At 41.5% G+C, this 17,216-nt stretch overlaps 1 protein-coding gene across 3 annotated transcripts in view; it reads right to left on the minus strand.

Moving 5' to 3' along the window:
- The window catches only part of LOC111958493 (cell adhesion molecule 1-like), a 156,450-nt gene that overhangs the window by 26,630 nt on the left and 112,604 nt on the right, over nt 1–17,216 (minus strand). For all 3 annotated transcript variants that reach the window (XM_023979761.2, XM_023979767.2, XM_023979755.2), the window contains 4 exons: nt 14,856–15,002; nt 9,872–10,024; nt 6,588–6,725; nt 4,066–4,224 (listed from right to left, as the gene is read on the minus strand). In XM_023979761.2, coding sequence (XP_023835529.1) covers nt 4,066–4,224; nt 6,588–6,725; nt 9,872–10,024; nt 14,856–15,002 — 597 coding nt within the window. The remainder of the gene's footprint in view (nt 1–4,065; nt 4,225–6,587; nt 6,726–9,871; nt 10,025–14,855; nt 15,003–17,216) is intronic.

A 17,216-nucleotide genomic window follows, 5' to 3' on the forward strand; every position in this document is an offset into this window, starting at 1 on the left:
TGATTGTGGACTTCAGGAAACAGCAGAGGGAGCACCCCCTATCCACATCGATGGGACCGGAGTGGAGAAGGTGGAAAGCTCCAAGTTCCTCGGCGTACGCATCACTGACAAACTGAAATGGTCCACCCACACAGACAGTGTGGTGAAGAAAGCGCTGTATCTTAGTCCAATGCCGCTCTGACATATATGTATATATATTCTTAATCCATTCCTTACTTCGATTTACGTGTATTTTGGGTATATGTTGTGAAACTGTTAGATATCACTTGTTAGACATTACTGCACTGTCGGAGCTAGAAGCACAAGCATTTCGCTACACCCGCAATAACATCTGCTAAACACGTGTATGTGACCAATACATTTGATTTGAACATAGCCCCTTGGTTAAACATATAGAGAAAAGGGCTATGTGTTCAGACAGTCTAACTATAAAGTAAAATATATATATATTTTTCTCTTATCTATGTTAGCAAAAGATTGCCAAAATGTCAAGTGGTTCAAGTTGAGCTTTCCCTTTTGCCTAGAAAGGTTAGGCAAAGCACTCGTCTCTGTTAATAAATGAATATTCTACACAGACTACCAAAGGTTAGCTTAACCTTTCTCTGATGTTCTACAGTGTGTAAGGACGGCTGTTTTACCTCTTCAATCAATAAACCATTGGAGGAAACAGCAAATCACATTTGACACAAGACTAGAGCGTGCAGGTTTCTCTTCTTTCATGTTACACAACACTACATCAAAAGTTACTTTTCCCTGGAGGTGATTCTATTACATTCCAGGAGACGTATTGTAAAGTTGAATCTCTAACTCTGGACTGACAGGTATTTTAACTAGATACAGAATTGATGATCTAATTCATTCATATACGGTACAGTGCCTTCAGAAAGTATTCATACCCCTTGACTTATTCCACATTTTGTGTTACAGCCTGAAGTAAAAAAATATATATATTAAAAAACTCACTCATCTAACCACAATATCCCATAATTACAAAGTGAAAACATGTTTTTAGAAACATAAATACATAAATATCTCACTTACATACAGCTGAAGTTGGAAGTTTACATACACTTAGGTTGGAGTCATTAAAACTGTCACGCCCTGGCCTTAGTATTCTTTGTTTTCTTTATTATTTTAGTTAGGTCAGGGTGTGACATGGGGTATGTTTGTGTTTTTGTCTTGTCTTGGGTGGTTGTAGTGTCTAGGGGGATTTGTTAGAGTGTATGGGTTTGTGTTGAGTGAATGTTTCTAGGGAAGTCTATGGTTGAGTGTATGTGTCTAGTTATGTCTATGGTTGCCTGAGTGGTTCTCAATCAGAGACAGATGTTTTTCATTTGTCTCTGATTGGGAGCCATATTTAAGGTGGCCATAGGCATCATGTATTTGTGGGTAATTGTCTATGTTGAACGTAAGTAGCTTGTGTGTGCACTTTCGTTTGTAGCTTCACGGTCGTTTGTTGTTTTGTATAAGTGTTTCGTTTCGTGTTCATCTTCGTCGTTCTAATAAAAGAAGATGTATTCATATCCCGCTGCGCCTTGGTCCGTCTCTCCTCCACACGATCGTGACAAAAACTTGTTTTTCAACCACTCCACACATTTCTTGTCAACAAACTATAGTTTTGGCAAGTCGGTTAGGACATCTACTTTGTGCATGACACAAGAAATTTTTCCAACAATTGTTTACAGACAGATTATTTCACTTATAATTCATTATATCACAATTCCAGTTGGTTAGTTGACTTACACTAAGTTGACTGTGCCTTTAAACAATTTGAGTCAATTGGAGGTGTACCTGTGGATGTATTTCAAGGCCTACCTTCAAACTCAGTGCCTCCTTTCATGGGAAAATCAAAAGAAATCAGCCAAGACCTCAGAAATATAATTGTAGACCTCCACAAGTCTGGTTCATCCTTGGGAGCAATTTCCACACGCCTGAAGGTACCACGTTCATCTGTACAAACAATAGTACGCAAGTATAAACACCATGGTACCATGCAGCCGTTATACCACTCAGGAAGGAGAAGCGTTCTGTCTCCTAGAGATGAATGTACTTTGGTGGGAAAAGTGCTAACCAATCCCAGAACAACAGCAAAGGACCTTGTGAAGATGCTGAAGGAAACAGATACAAAAGTATCTATAGCCACAGTAAAACGAGTCCTATATTGACATAACCTGAAAGGCCGCTCAGCAAGGAAGAAGCCACTGGTCCAAAACCACCATAAAAAAGCCAGACTACGGTTTGCAACTGCACGTGGACAAAGATCGTACTTTTTGGAGAAATGTCCTCTGATGAAACAAAAATAAAACTATTTGGCCATAATGATCATCGTTATGTTTGGAGGAAGAAGGGGGATGCTTGCGAGCCAAAGAGCACCATCCCAATCGTGAAGCACAGGGGTGGCAGCATCATGTTGTGCGGGTTCTTTGCTGCAGGAGGGACTGGTGCACTTCAGAACATAGATGGCATCATGAGGGAGGAAAATTATGTGGATATATTGAAGCAACATCTCAAGACATCAGTCCGTAAGTTAAAGCTTGGTCGCAAATGGGTCTTCCAAATGGACAATGACCACAAGCATACTTCCAAAGTTGTGGCAAAATGGCTTAAGGACAACAAAGTCAAGGTATTGGAGTGGCCTTCACAAAGCCCTGTCCTCAATCCCATAGAACATTTGTGAGCAGAAGTGATAAAGCGTGTGCGAGCAAGGAGGACTACAAACCTGACTCAGTTACACCAGCTCTGTCAGGAGGAATGGGCCAAAATTCACCCAACTTATTGTGGGAAGCTTGTGGAAGGCTACCCGAAACGTTTAACCCAAGTTAAACAATTTAAAGACAATGCTATCAAATACTAATTGAGTGAATGTAAACTTCTGAGCCACTGGGAATGTGATGAAAGAAATAAAAGCTGAAATAAATCATTCTCTACTATTATTCTGACATTTCACATTCTTAAAATAAAGTGGTGATCCTAACTGACCTAAGTCAGGAAATTTTTACTAGAATTAAATGTCAGCAATTGTGGAAAAACTGAGTTTAAATGTATTTGGCTAAGGTGTATGTAAACTTCCAACTTCAACTGTAATTATTTACACCCCTGAATCAATACTTTGTAGAAGCACCTTTGCTGGCGATTACAGATTTGAGTCGTCTTGGGTATGTCTATATCAGCTGTGCACAGATTTTCTCAAGCTCTGTTAAGTTAGAAAGCGAGCGGCTGTGAACAGAAATCATCAAGTCTTTCCATAGATTTAATGTGATTCAAGTTTGGGCTTTAGCTGAACTCAAGTCTATCATGTGCCTTTTTCTCAGAAGTGGCTTCCGTCTAGCCACTCTCCCATAAAGCCCAGATTGGTGAAGTGCTATAGAGACTGTTGTCCTTCTGGCAGGTTCTACCATTTCAGCCAAGGAACTCTGTAGTTCTGTAAGAGTTCTTGGTCACCAAGATCCTAATTTTCCCGGTTGCTCAGTTTGGTCGGACGGCCAGCTCTAGGCAGAGTCTGGGTAGTTCCATATTTTTTCAATTTCCCAATGATGGAGACCACTGTGCTCTAGAAATTGTTTTATATATGCCTCATCACAATTCTATCTCGGAGATCTACGGACAGTTCCTTGGACATCATGGTATAGTTTCTGCTCTGACATTCACTGTCAACTGTGCAACCTTATATAGACAGGTGTGTTTCTTTCTAAATCATGTCCAAACAATTTAATTGGCCATAGGTGGAATCCATCTCAAGATGATCAAAGGAAATTGGATGCACCTGAGCTCAATTTGAAGTGCCATAGCAAAGGGGTGTGAATACGTATGTAAATTGTATATTTCTGTATTTCATTTTCAATGAATTGCAATAAATAAATAAATAAAACATTTGTCACTTTGTCATTATGGGGTATTGTGTGTAGATGTGTGGAATTCCATTTGGAATTCAGGCTGTAACACAACAACATGTGGAATAAGTGAAAGAGTTTATATACTTTCTGAGGCACTGTATCCCATAGGGACTACGAGAGTCAATAACATTCTATTTCCAGGTCATGCCTGTTTCACTTCCGGGTCACTCACATAGCACTTCCAGGTATCTCTGTGCCCGGAGGTCCTTCACGGCTGGGTGGTCGATGATGCAGCTGACTGGCTCTCCGTCATCCTCCTTGGACACAGTGAGTCTCAGCCGACTGGTGACCGTGAACATCCTGTCATAGGTCTCATCCACCGTCATCTCCCCTAGGAACAATATAACATACAAAGGTGTGATGGAACCAAAGTCTATAGAGATGTCTCAACTCACAACAGACTATCATACAGAGCATGGGGTTACTGAGTCAGCTTAAAACAATCTGACTAGCATCACCTGGTTATTCACATGGACACAACTAACATCTACTGCAATGGATGTATTCTGTTTCACACTGCACAAGTTTTGCAGTCAAGCTAAAAACAAGGTAACTTTGACCACCCTTTACACCTTAAAATCATTACATATACTTAAGCCTACTTGATGTGGTTTTAGAACCCACAGATTCTCATTGAGTCCAACGTGAGGTAGGGACGATGTGGTTGTGGTTTGTTAACGAGTGTGTGTCTATGCAACATCCTGGATGCTGAGTGGGGTTCTGTTCTGTGGTGTCCAGGCTAACCCCTACAGTAATCAGCTGCCCCCCAGGTTCCTACATGTGTCTGGCTGTCAGAGGGGCATTCATTTAGAGAGCATTACAATGCCACAGGGCCAGCACATTAGCTGCAGTGCTGAGTGTGATGGTTTACTTGCACTTAATGAAGTGAGGAAATAATTACAGGGCCTTCTGTGACCTGCAGCACACTTCCATCTCCGCCAGCCGACCAGCCAGTCACAGGGGGGCACGCTTAGGGCTCAGAGAAGGCTTCACACTGCTGCTCCAATACACACTGACCACATACACTAACATGCACATTGCTATAGCTTTTAACCCAATGACACTTACATAGGGAAACATCCTGAGAGAAAAACAACCTTAGACAAAGGTGGTTTTGCTCTGCAGATATACAGTAATAATCGTAGCAGAACAAACATGGATTAGGCACCTGTGTTTGTTTCTATTTTTAATCGTTGACAGTTCTCTAAGTATATCACCGATTTGTGACTTGGATCTCAATGTGGGCACAGACGTCAATTCAACATCTATTCCACGTTGGTTGAACATAATTTCATTGCAATGACATGGAAACAATGTTGATTCAACCAGTGTGTGCCCAGTGGGGAGCTAATGAATTGCTTATGAGAAGTGAGCTGTGTTTCCAGAGGTGCTAAAGGACGTGACTTCCTGGTCCGTCCACGTCCTCCTCTGCCAGTCTGGATTAGCCCCTGTTCAACATGGTGGCATTTCACTAATCTAACGAGCCTGTCTGCTTGCCTGCCTGTCTAACGTACCCACACCACACCAGCCCTTCCTAGAGGGCCTGACATCTCATAAACACAAATTGACTTCCACTTCTCTAACACTGGAGGCGAGGATGGCATTTAGCTTATATTCGCTCCTTCTAAATATTTCATCCTCTCAACAAGCCAAATATGTCCTCTCTATTCTAATATATACATGTATATCATTTGACGACAGAGATATTCAGTCGTTATGTAAACAGGACCAGGCTATGAAATGAACTCTCCCTCTTGCTGTAGTGTATGGACAGGCTAAATAATAAATGGGTCTTCTTGATCATATGTGAGGCAATAAGGCACCACCCCATAGTACCATACACTACTGCACCTCTCTCCAGGAGCCTACAGTGAACTTGAGGCATTCAAATAAAGTACTTTCATAAAAGGACTTAGCAATTAAAGGTAATAAGTGAGGTTCAAGGCTTTCAAACCGTTGAATCAGAAGTCTGATCAACCAAAAGACAACATGTGATCAACAGAAGCAAACGTGCTGCTGGTGTGTGAGCTGTGGTCCTTCAGCAGCAGGTAACGTATGCTCTTAGTAGGCGCGGCTGTGACCAGATTTACAGGCTGTTGCCGGGCGGATTCCTCAGAGAGAGTGTTGATTCCACATCAACTCCCTGGTGTCTGGCGATGACACAGGTTTATGAGTGTATTAAACCAGTAAAGATACTGGGTGCCTCAGTGATGTACTATAGGGATGTACTTTAGCCTACACACTGTTCTGTTACAGCTAGGCTGCTGGCTGGGCGATGGGAGAGGCTGTAGTGAGTGGGTGGTGAACAGTTGGGAGTTCATTTGAAGCCACTTATCTGGTCACTGGAAAAGGCCCACTACAAGTTCAGCCCAGCACTAAAATGCTCTGCTTCTTTGGTAACTGTTGTAATGTGGCTATTGCTGAGGAGACAGTTAGCTAACGCAGTGCTTTATGAATAGGTAATACTCAAAGTCAACGCTATACCTAGTTCAATTGAACAACTGAAATACTCATATCCATACTCACTCTTTAGTCCTTGAACAGATCAGTAGATATAGCATATTGTGACGAGGGTGAAACCAAGTCCTGAATGTAAAAGGAGCATTTGCAGTTTCCAGCAGGATGCTGTGGAGAGTTAAAGCTGCCTGGCTGGGGTTATATCTGAAGGATCTGAGGGAAAGATATTCCTCTGACCTGTCAGCTCTTGCTCTCCTTTCATCCATCTGATGGAGGCGGCAGGCTTGCTGACCATGGCTGTACAGGTGAGCTCTGTCTCGTTCCCCTCACTGACCACATCCTCTCGGGAATCCATGATTGGACTGCCTGGTGGGACTGACAGACAAACAGCAAGAGCCTCAGATATGTATGTACAGACCCACATATACACAGACGCACACACACATGTTTGTGTGTGCACAAAGGAATGCACACAAGAACATGCATGCACTCTCCCTTGCTTGCACGCACATCAACACATAATGTCCTGTTCCACTACGCTATAGGCTATAATGTCCTGTTTCACTATGCTATAGGCTTATTAATGTCCTGTTTCACTTATGCTATAGGCCTATAATTGTCCTGTTTCACTATGCTATAGGCTATAATGCCTGTTCCACAATGCTAATATAGGCTATAATGTCCGGTTGCACTACGCTATAGGCTATAATGTCTGTTCCACTATGCTATGGCTATAATGCCTGTTCACAATGCTATAGGCTATAATGCCTGTTCCACAATGCTATAGGCTATAATGTTCTGTTCACTATGCTATAGGCTATAATGTCCTGTTCACTACCTATAGGCTATAATGCCTGTTCACAATGCTATAGGCTATAATGTTCTGTTCCACTATGCTATAGGCTATAATGTCCTGTTCACTATGCTATAGGCTATAATGCCTGTTCACAATGCTATAGGCTATAATGTCCTGTTTCATTATGCTATAGGCTATAATGTCCTGTCCACTACGCTATAGGTATAATGTCCTGTTCCACTATGCTATAGGCTATAATGTCCTGTTCCACTATGCTATAGGCTATAATGTCCTGTTTCACTATGCTATAGGCTATAATGCTGTTTCCACAATGCTATAGGCTATAATGTCCTGTTTACTACGCTATAGGCTATAATGTCCTGTTTCCACTACGCTATAGGCTATAATGTCCTGTTCACAATGCTATAGGCTATAATGCCTGTTCCACTATGCTATAGGCTATAATGTCCTGTTTCACTATGCTATAGGCTATAATGTCCTGTTTACAAGCTATAGGCTATAATGCTGTTCCACTATGCTATAGGCTATAATGTCCTGTTTCACTATGCTATAGGCTATAATGTCCTGTTCCACTATGCTATAGGCTATAATGCCTGTTCCACAATGCTATAGGCTATAATGTCCTGTTCCACTATGCTATAGGCTATAATGTCCTGTTCACTATGCTTATTGGCTATAATGTCTGTTTCACTATGCTATAGGCTATAATGCCTGTTCACAATGCTATAGGCTATAATGTCCTGTTTCACTACGCTATAGGTATAATGTCCTGTTTCACTATGCTATAGGCTATAATGTCCGTTGCACTATGCTTATAGGCTATAATGTCCTGTTCCTACGCTATAGGCTATAAGGCCTGTTCCACATGCTATAGGCTATAATGTCCTGTTCCACTATGCTATAGGCTATAATGTCCTGTTTCACTATGCTATAGGCTATAATGTCCTGTTTCACTATGCTATAGGCTATAATGTCCTGTTTCACTATCGCTATAGGCTATAATGCCTGTTCCACAATGCTATAGGCTATAATGTCCGTGTTCCACTATGCTATAGGCTATAATGTCCGGTTGCACTACGCTATAGGCTATAATGTCCTGTTTCACTAGCTATAGGCTATATGCCTGTTCCACTATGCTATAGGCTATATGCCTGTTCCACAATGCTATAGGCTATAATGTCCTGTTGCCTACGCTATAGGCTATAATGCTGTTCACAATGCTATAGGCTATAATGCCTGTTCCAACTAATGTATACAGCTTATATGTTTGTTCCACTATGCTATAGGCTATAATGTCCTGTTTCACTATGCTATAGGCTATAATGTCCTGTTTCACTACGCTATAGGCTATAATGTCCTGTTCACTATGCTATAGGCTATAATGCCTGTTCCACAATGCTATAGGCTATAATGTCCTGTTGCACTACGCTATAGGCTATAATGCCTGTTCCACAATGCTATAGCTAATGCCTGTTCCACAATGCTATAGGCTATAATGTCCTGTTCCATATGCTATAGGCTATAATGTCCTGTTTCACTATGCTATAGGCTATAATGTCCTGTTTCACTACGCTATAGGCTATAATGTCCTGTTGCACTACGCTATAGGCTATAATGTCCTGTTCCATCTATGCTATAGGCTATAATGCCTGTTCCACAATGCTATAGGCTATAATGTCCGGTTGCACTACGCTATAGCTATATAATGTCCTGTTCCACTATGCTGTAGGCTTATAATGCCTGTTCCACAATGTATAAATGTCCTGTTCCACTATGCTATAGGCTATAATGTCCTGTTCCACTATGCTATAGGCTATAATGTCTGTTCCACAATGTCTATACTATAATGTCCTGTTCCACTATGCTATAGGCTATAATGTCCTGTTCCACAATGCTATAGGCTATAATGTCCTGTTCCACAATGCTATAGGCTATCATTTCAATTTCCCCTTACAGAAAGAAAACATATATAGTAGCATGACCAATGAACACAAGCTAAGCATGTCCAACCTTGATTATCTATTCCGCGTCTCTCACATAGGGAAACCAGCCTGAGACACTTGTAGAAAACTCTGAAAGATGTGTCGTTGTCAAGAGCTCCTAAAAATCACCCGTAGTTCACACTTTTTGCTATTAGATTTCATTTCTAAAAGCAGAGTAATTACTTTGAAGTGTACTTAATTCCTTTTCAATCCCCTAGGATGTCTGCAAGTATAACACAGCTGTACTATTAGTGTAATTTCACGCCGTAGCTCCACTTTTTGTCACAAATGACTCTCAATAGGGAACTACTTAGAGCATCCAAGTTAACATTCAGTAGGATTCACACACTCAACAGTCAGTCATCAAAGCCAGTCCGAGATAGATATATTCTGTTATCTATAGCAGCATCTGTTCCTATTCATTACCATGCTATTGAGCACTGTAAGAGCCTAATTGGCTGACAGTAGGAACAGTGGGACTCAATATAACAAGATTAATAAAGAAAACACATTCATTCAAATAATTGTATATTCACAGTTTATATAGGATGTGTGAGAGTGTGGTCGAAAGCAATGTCTAAGTTATGAATATGGCACCATGTAATGTGCATACATAACATGGTGTGTACATACATAGTGCCATGTGTGTGTGTACGTTACTTGTGTATACATGCAGGCGTACATTCATGCATGTGAGTTTAGGCATGTGTGTGTAAACCTACCCAGCACAGTGATGTCTGCGTAGGCCTCCTGAGGAGGGTCTGTGTAGAGCTGGCACACATAGCGTCCCTCATCTGAGAGAGACACGTTGGACAGAGACACCCGCAGTTCGTTGTCGGAGAAATTCACCAGCTGGAACCGGCTGTCCTTCAGGGCTGAGGAGATACAGATGCCAGACAGACAGTTAGGACTGGGAGATACACACACGTGTGTGTGTTTGTGGTATGTGTGTGTGTGTGTGTGTGTGTGTGTGTGTGTGAGAGAGAGAGTAACAGAACGAGAGAGAAACAGAGAGAGAATAACAGAAAGAGAAACAGAAACAAAGAGACACAGAGAGAGTGAATCAAAAGAGAGACAAACAGAGAGAGAGCAACAGAAAGAGAGAAACAGAAAGAGAGAGAAACAGAAAGAGAGAGCAACAGAAAGAGAGAAACAGAAAGAGAGAGAAACAGCGAGAGAAACAGAGAGAGAGAAACAGGAAGAGAGAAAGAGAGAGAGAAACAGAAAGAGAGAGAAACAGAGAGAAACGGAGAGAGAAAGAAAGAGAGCGAACAGAGAGAGAGAAACAGAGAGAGAGAAACAGAGAGAGAAAGAAACAGAGAGAGAGAGAGAAACAGAGAGAGAGAAACAGAGAGAGAGAGACAAACAGAAAGAGAGCGAGAGGGAACAAACAGAGAGAACAGAGACATACTGAAATAGTGCAGTAAAAGTATTTGGTCTGTATTCATATAGCTAGTAGTTATGCTGAAAAAAGCCTCCTAAATGGTAAAAAGCCTCAGCATAACATCCCAGGTCTCTAAAAAGAAAAGTGAGTTTCAGAATGATTCATAAAAGTTGATTTATAAACCATTTAATCTCTCCAGTCTACAGAGCACTCCCTGGGCAGGAAAATAGGAGAAGTGCCCATGAAGACCTCACATATTCTGGAAAAGGAGAAGTACTGTAACATACATTATGAATTCAATCACAAGAGCTTGAGGTCCATACTAAATAAAAAAGTAGCTGTTTTGAACAAAAATCTGTAGTTTGGACTGGCGTGCCATAGAAGTATGGTGTTGCTCAAGTTAGCTTTGAGTGTGGCAACCTAGCTTAACATCCTACATCTTACATTTAGCTACATCTTTTTCCACGTCAGTTAACCCCCCATTTGAACACTGTTTTACATAAATACCCCCAGATGGTTCCTTGGAGAGTGTAATGATGTTTTGACCTACCCATTCCTTATCAGGTCTTCTATTAGCGCAGAGCTAAATAACTCAATCTATTCAGCCTATCTTTAAAACATGGGGAGTGTTCGTTCCTGTCAGAGCTCCATGTCAGGCAGCATCTTGATCATTACAGAGGCCTTTGAGCATCTTCCTATATGAAACCTCATTCCCAATCCTGTCTCATAATTTGAGGAGTCTTTGGAAGTCTCTCCTCAAAGGATAGCGATGAGCCTTGGCATAGCGTTGAGAGTCAAAGGCCTTGCTAGGGAGGAATTAGCTGGCATGAAGCAGTTTGTTCATTGACAGGTGATTACTCAAGTGTGTTGAGATTATAAAGAGGCTGTAGCCAACATCAGGGTTGCACTGTAAAACAAGTTCAGAGGAAAAATGCAAAAAAAAAAAATACAATCAATAAGTAATGTTGGATCATTGCCCTCTACATCAGGTGTAATGTACTTTAACTCTACCTACACGTACATATTACCTCAATTACCTCGACTAACCGGTGCCCCCGCACATTGACTCTGTACCGGTACCCCCTGTATATAGCCTCGCTATTGTTATTTTACTGCTACTGTTTAAATATTTGTTACTTTTATTTTCAATTTTTTACTTATCGTGATTTTTTCTTAACTTCTTAAAGCATTGTTGGTTAAGGGCTTGTAAATAAGCATTTCACTGTAAGCTTGTTGTATTCGGCGCATGTGACAAATACAATTTGATTGGATTTGATTTGATGTACCGTATGTGAGCTATAAAGGTTGATGATGACACTAACATGAATTGATGATGACATCCATAAAGTTGGTTTGTTTCCTCGATCCCTAAGTATTGGAGCACTGGGCCAAATATATAAAGCAACAGTAAAAGCCTTGACATTGGGTCTCTAACGTCAGGTTCAGGGACAGTGTTACTGTGTTAGTGTTGCTGGATCAGTAACTTCCCAGGTGGTTGACAGTGAGTGGACTTGATAGCTCTGTTGAGCAACTCTATGGTATTTAAACCAAAAGAAGCAGACGGAGAAAGCTAGTGCATTTGTAGATTTGATGGGGGATGTGTAGCCCTACGGTAAATGTTGGGTATTATTATCCTGGTAGAGTGTTTTGTGTAAGTGTCTGTATCTGTTTGTGTCTGTTGTTTTCCCTGTGTGACTGTGTGTCATGGTTGTTTTCCTCCTCATACACAAAGGGCTGACTCTGTAGAGAGAGGCCCTGGTGACAGGTAACAATGCCACTAGTCAGAGGGGGGTCACCACAGAACACAGCCTTCTGGGAGCCCAGCCCAGAATAGACCTGCTGCCCTGGGATTTACCAGGCTCCGCTGCGGGTGTAATGTTCAACCGGGAGCAGCAGTTAGATATGATCAGAGCTCTGACTCATATCTGATACTAACTCCAGCCAATTTACTGACACCCAACTGTTTCTATAATTACACTTGACTATTGCACTTCAGCCATTTTCATTGCTGCCAGTGTGAGTTGGCTTTAAAATGGGATAAGTGGTAAAATGACAAACTGTTAAAGAGGCTGTGTGGAATATGAGACTAAATAGAGAAAAGATGTGAGGCCAGAGTTCTTTCAAACACAGATTTGATAGATCACACACCATTCTATTTGTGTTGCATTCAAGGCTGTCACGGGTGTCATTGTGTTATCTTTATTTGAATCTCTCCTTTAACGCGGTAAAACACATCAATTACATTAGCAAGACAAACATGACAGAGATGTACACTCAGCCTTCTGTAACTTTCTGCCATACAGTGGAAAATTAGAACACCAATCTGGATACCACTCAGACTTGTGAAATAATTTTGGATGGAGATGAAATATGAAAACAAGAAGAAGTGTTTCTCATATCACCTTGAAGGTTGGCTCCAATCCAAGACACAAACAAGTGAAACTCATGCAAACTCAGGTTGAACCTAGAGGAAGCCATATGCTCATGCATACACATTGTCCTAATCTTAGATTCTCTTTAGATTCCTTATCTAAGAGATTATCTGGAAATTGCATGAACAAAATGATTAATAAATCAACTCAATGGCCAATTAAACATTAAATCAAGGACAGAAAGCATCCTATTTATATCAGTATTGTAATCTAGTCCTTGAAATATGAAGCCATCACCAATAGCATCATAACTGATGAGTTGCCATAAACTGCCAAAACCTTAAAGAGTGATTTATTTTAGTACAAGAGGCCCTGAAATATGGTACTTGAGATGAGACCCTGAGATACGGTTCAAGAGGGAGATAACCTGTGTCATCTTTTGGAAATGTGTCTCATGAAATGGTCAGTATAACGGTAGAGTATCCAGCGATGTTCTTCCTGTTGAGAGTATCCAGTATGATGGGGGAGTGTCCAGTGAAGCAACACCGTAGAATACTAGAAAGGATGTGTTAGATAGCTAGCCAGGCCGTTATAGAAAAATGATTCCATAGCATTTTCAGATTTAAGGATTAGTTACCTTTTTTTACAACCACATCTATATTTTTGATGTAAATAGCATGTTAATGGAGGATCCAGACTCCTTTTTTTGTGATTTCATGTTTTTGAGAAACTTATCCCAAACAGCAAATCACTTCCTTATCCTCATTGTATAGTATGAAAAAACATGAACAAAAGTCTTTAGATTGTGTCATTCCAAACTTTATCCGCAATGTTATATTCCATTTTTTTGCGACTCGAGTGATACCTCTCCGTCCATTCTATGTGTAACTGACAAAAATAAAGGAAACACTAGAGTAAATGACGGATACGAAGTGAAAGTATGGGGTGCTTCCACACAGGACAATCCAGACACTTGTAGAATATATGCCAAGGCACAATGAAGCTGTTCTGGCGGCTCATGGTGGCCCAGTGCCCTATTTAAACACTTTATGATGGTGTTCCCTTTATTTTGGCAGTTACATGCAGCAGCAGACTACATGGAAAATGGAACAACAGCTGGATAGGGGAAATGGCTTGAGTCGAGCAAGGAGGGAATATAACATTGAGGATAAAGTTCAGAACTACACAATTTCACATGTACAACATCTAAAGACCTGCATCACTATACTGAGAGCTTTGCCGTTTCTAAAAGGATGTATTGGGGTGTTTTTGAAGCCTTTGTTGATGTTTTCTCAAGACCCTTATACTGCACAATGAGGATGAGGAAGTGATTTTCTGTTTGGGGTAAGTCTCTCAAAAACATGTGAAATCACAAAATAGGTGTCTGGGACCATCTATAACATGCCATTACATAAAATGTCAGATTTGTTTGTGAAAAGGAAACATCTCCTTTAACTGCCAATATGCCAACATTCCATTCAAACAATGCAGTCAATCCACAGCCATACACTGGCTCCAATCAGTTGATAATAGGACTTAGACAAGCTGTAAATGCAACAAGTACTAGAATTGTATAACATAATAGCACTCACAGCTTTTCAAGTAAACTAAATCTGAGACATTTATGATCTGTTTACATATATTTTAGAGGCTATTTATGCAGAAAATGTATATAAAACCTGAATAAACTGTATTTATAATTATATGACAATAATAATTCCATTACACAATTTCTGATACATCACATGCCTAACTTGCAATTTCCGCAATAAGTAAAAGCAGGAAATGCATCACCTACTGTATGCCTCTACTTCCATTCATTCCAAATAGACCGATTTTGGATTTGTGACTGACCAAGATGGCTGCCATTTTTGCCCCATTATGGAACTTTGAGGGTTTATGACATAACCCCTCTAATAATTGAATAGGATCTCTATGAGAAGCACTTACGTCTGACGTCTCTGAAGTAGATGGTCTGTCTGTTGGGGTTAAGGAGCTGGATGACTGAGTCATCATTGTTCTTCACCCTGCAGCTGATGGTCGCCATCTCCCCCTCGATCACTGACACATTATCAGTCCCCAGGTTTTGACCTTCAACTGGACACAGACAGATGGACAAGAGGAGGAGGAAAACGCATGAAAAGTATAGAATTACTGCCATTCAGATTTTTTTTCATTGTGTAATGTTAATAATTTGGGTATTGAGACACACAAAACAGCATTGGCACAATAACAGACCACGGATTTGAACAGCATAATACTTCAGCACACCCACAGAGATGTGAACACAGCCTGACTGCTATAGACATATGTTGGCTGTACTTGCAGCCACATTCCTAATCCTCCTAATACAGTAGAAGGGCCTAGAATAATAGCGCCGAAGGAGATGGCTGCTGTTTTACGATTGTCACGTTCCTGACCTGTTTTCCTTTGTCATGTATTTGTTTTAGTTGGTCAGGGCGTGAGTTGGGTGGGTTGGTCTKGGTTTGATTTTCTATGTTGGGATTTTGTGTTCGGCCTGGTATGATTCTCAATCAGAGACAGCTGTSAATCGTTGTCRCTGATTGAGAATCATACTWAGGCAGCCWGGGTTTCACRTGTGTTTTGTGGGTGTGTGTTCCTGTGTCAGTGTTTGGGCCACACAGGACTGTTTCAGGTTAGTCACGTTTGTTGGTTGTTGTATTTTGTAGTGTTTGTTGTTTTCCCATTAAAATATGAATACTTACCAATCCGCATCTTGGTCCGATCCATGCTCCTCCTCGTCTGAGGAGGAGAACGACTACGACAGCCGTTACAACGATCCTGTAACCAATTGTGCTATTGTGGCCTTTCACATTATTTGTAAGTTATTTTGTACATAATGTTTTTGCCACCGAGTCTTATGCCCTAAAATAGCTTCTAGATATCAGGACAGTGATTTAGGTCCCGTGGAGCACTGGAGGAATACTTTTTCTTCAACGAGTCGGACGGGAAGGATTTACTTCAGACGCCCGACATGGCACTCATCCCAATAATTCGCAGGAGAAAGAGACGAAGGTATCGTGGACAAATATATACCTTTACCATCGGTCCTATTAGCCAACGTACAATCAATCAATAATAAAATAAACAAACTATGATCACGTATATCTTACCAACGGGACATTAAAAACTGTAATATCTTATGTTTCACCGAGTCGTGGCTGAACAACGACATGAATAACATGCAGCTGGCGGGTTTTAAGCTTTTTCGTCAGGATAGAACAGCGGCCTCTGGTAAGACAAGGGGTGGCGGTCTATGCATATTTGGAAACAACAACTGGTGCACGAAATCTAAGTAATTCTCTAGGTAATTCTCTCGCCTGAGGTAGAGTATCTGTCACGCCCTGATCTGTTTCACCTGTCTTTGTGATTGTCTCCACCCACCTCCAGGTGTCCCCTCTTTTCTCCATTAGTCCGCGGTGTATTTATCCCTGTGTTTCTTGTCTCTCTGTGCCAGTTCGTCTTGTTTTGCCAAGTCAACCAGCGTTTCTCCTAGCTTCTATTTTTCCCTGTCTCAGTTTTTTCCTAGCCCTCCTGGTTTTGACGCTTGCCTGTCCTGACGCCGAATCCGCCTGCCTGACCACTCTGCCTGTTCTGACCTCGAGCCTGCCTATCCCGTTGTACTGTTTGGACTCTGAATTGGTTTATGAACTCTCGCCTATCCCCGACCTGCTTTTTGCCTACCCCTTTTGTTATAATAAATATTGGAGCTCAACCATCTGCCTCCTGTGTCTGCATTTGGGTCTCGCCTTGTGCCCTTATAGTACGAACTGGCCATGACAGACCCAGCTAACTTGGACCAGCTCCGTCACGCTGTCTCCCTGCAGGGAGCCACCATTGGGAGGCATGAGGAGCTACTGCTGGACCTTTTGGAAGGTCTTCATTCCCTGACTGAACCCCATGACCAAGGGTTCAAGGCTATAATGGAGCAAATTAGTGAGTTAGCTCATAGGCAGCCTGAGACCTCCCAACCACCCAGTAACCTTTCTACTATTAGTGGATTTGTTCAACCTACCCCGGCTCCTCGAGAACCCCGCTTTCCTCCTCCGGAGCGTTATGCAGGTGATCCTGGTACATGCCGGGCTTTCCTTTCCTAGTGCTCCCTCATTTCTGAATTCCAGCCCTCTTTTTTCCTTTCGGACCGGTCGAAGTGTAATTTTTTTTTTTTTTTATGTAATCATGCTAATGTCCAGAAGGGCGCTCTCCTGGGCAACGGCTGTGTGGGAGCAGCAATCCGCTGTGTGCCATAGCCTGGAGGAATTCATGTCAGAAGTGAGGAAGGTTTTCAAT

The sequence above is a fragment of the Salvelinus sp. IW2-2015 genome, linkage group LG4p, assembly GCF_002910315.2.
Source record: "Salvelinus sp. IW2-2015 linkage group LG4p, ASM291031v2, whole genome shotgun sequence".
Classification (NCBI taxonomy): domain Eukaryota; kingdom Metazoa; phylum Chordata; class Actinopteri; order Salmoniformes; family Salmonidae; genus Salvelinus; species Salvelinus sp. IW2-2015.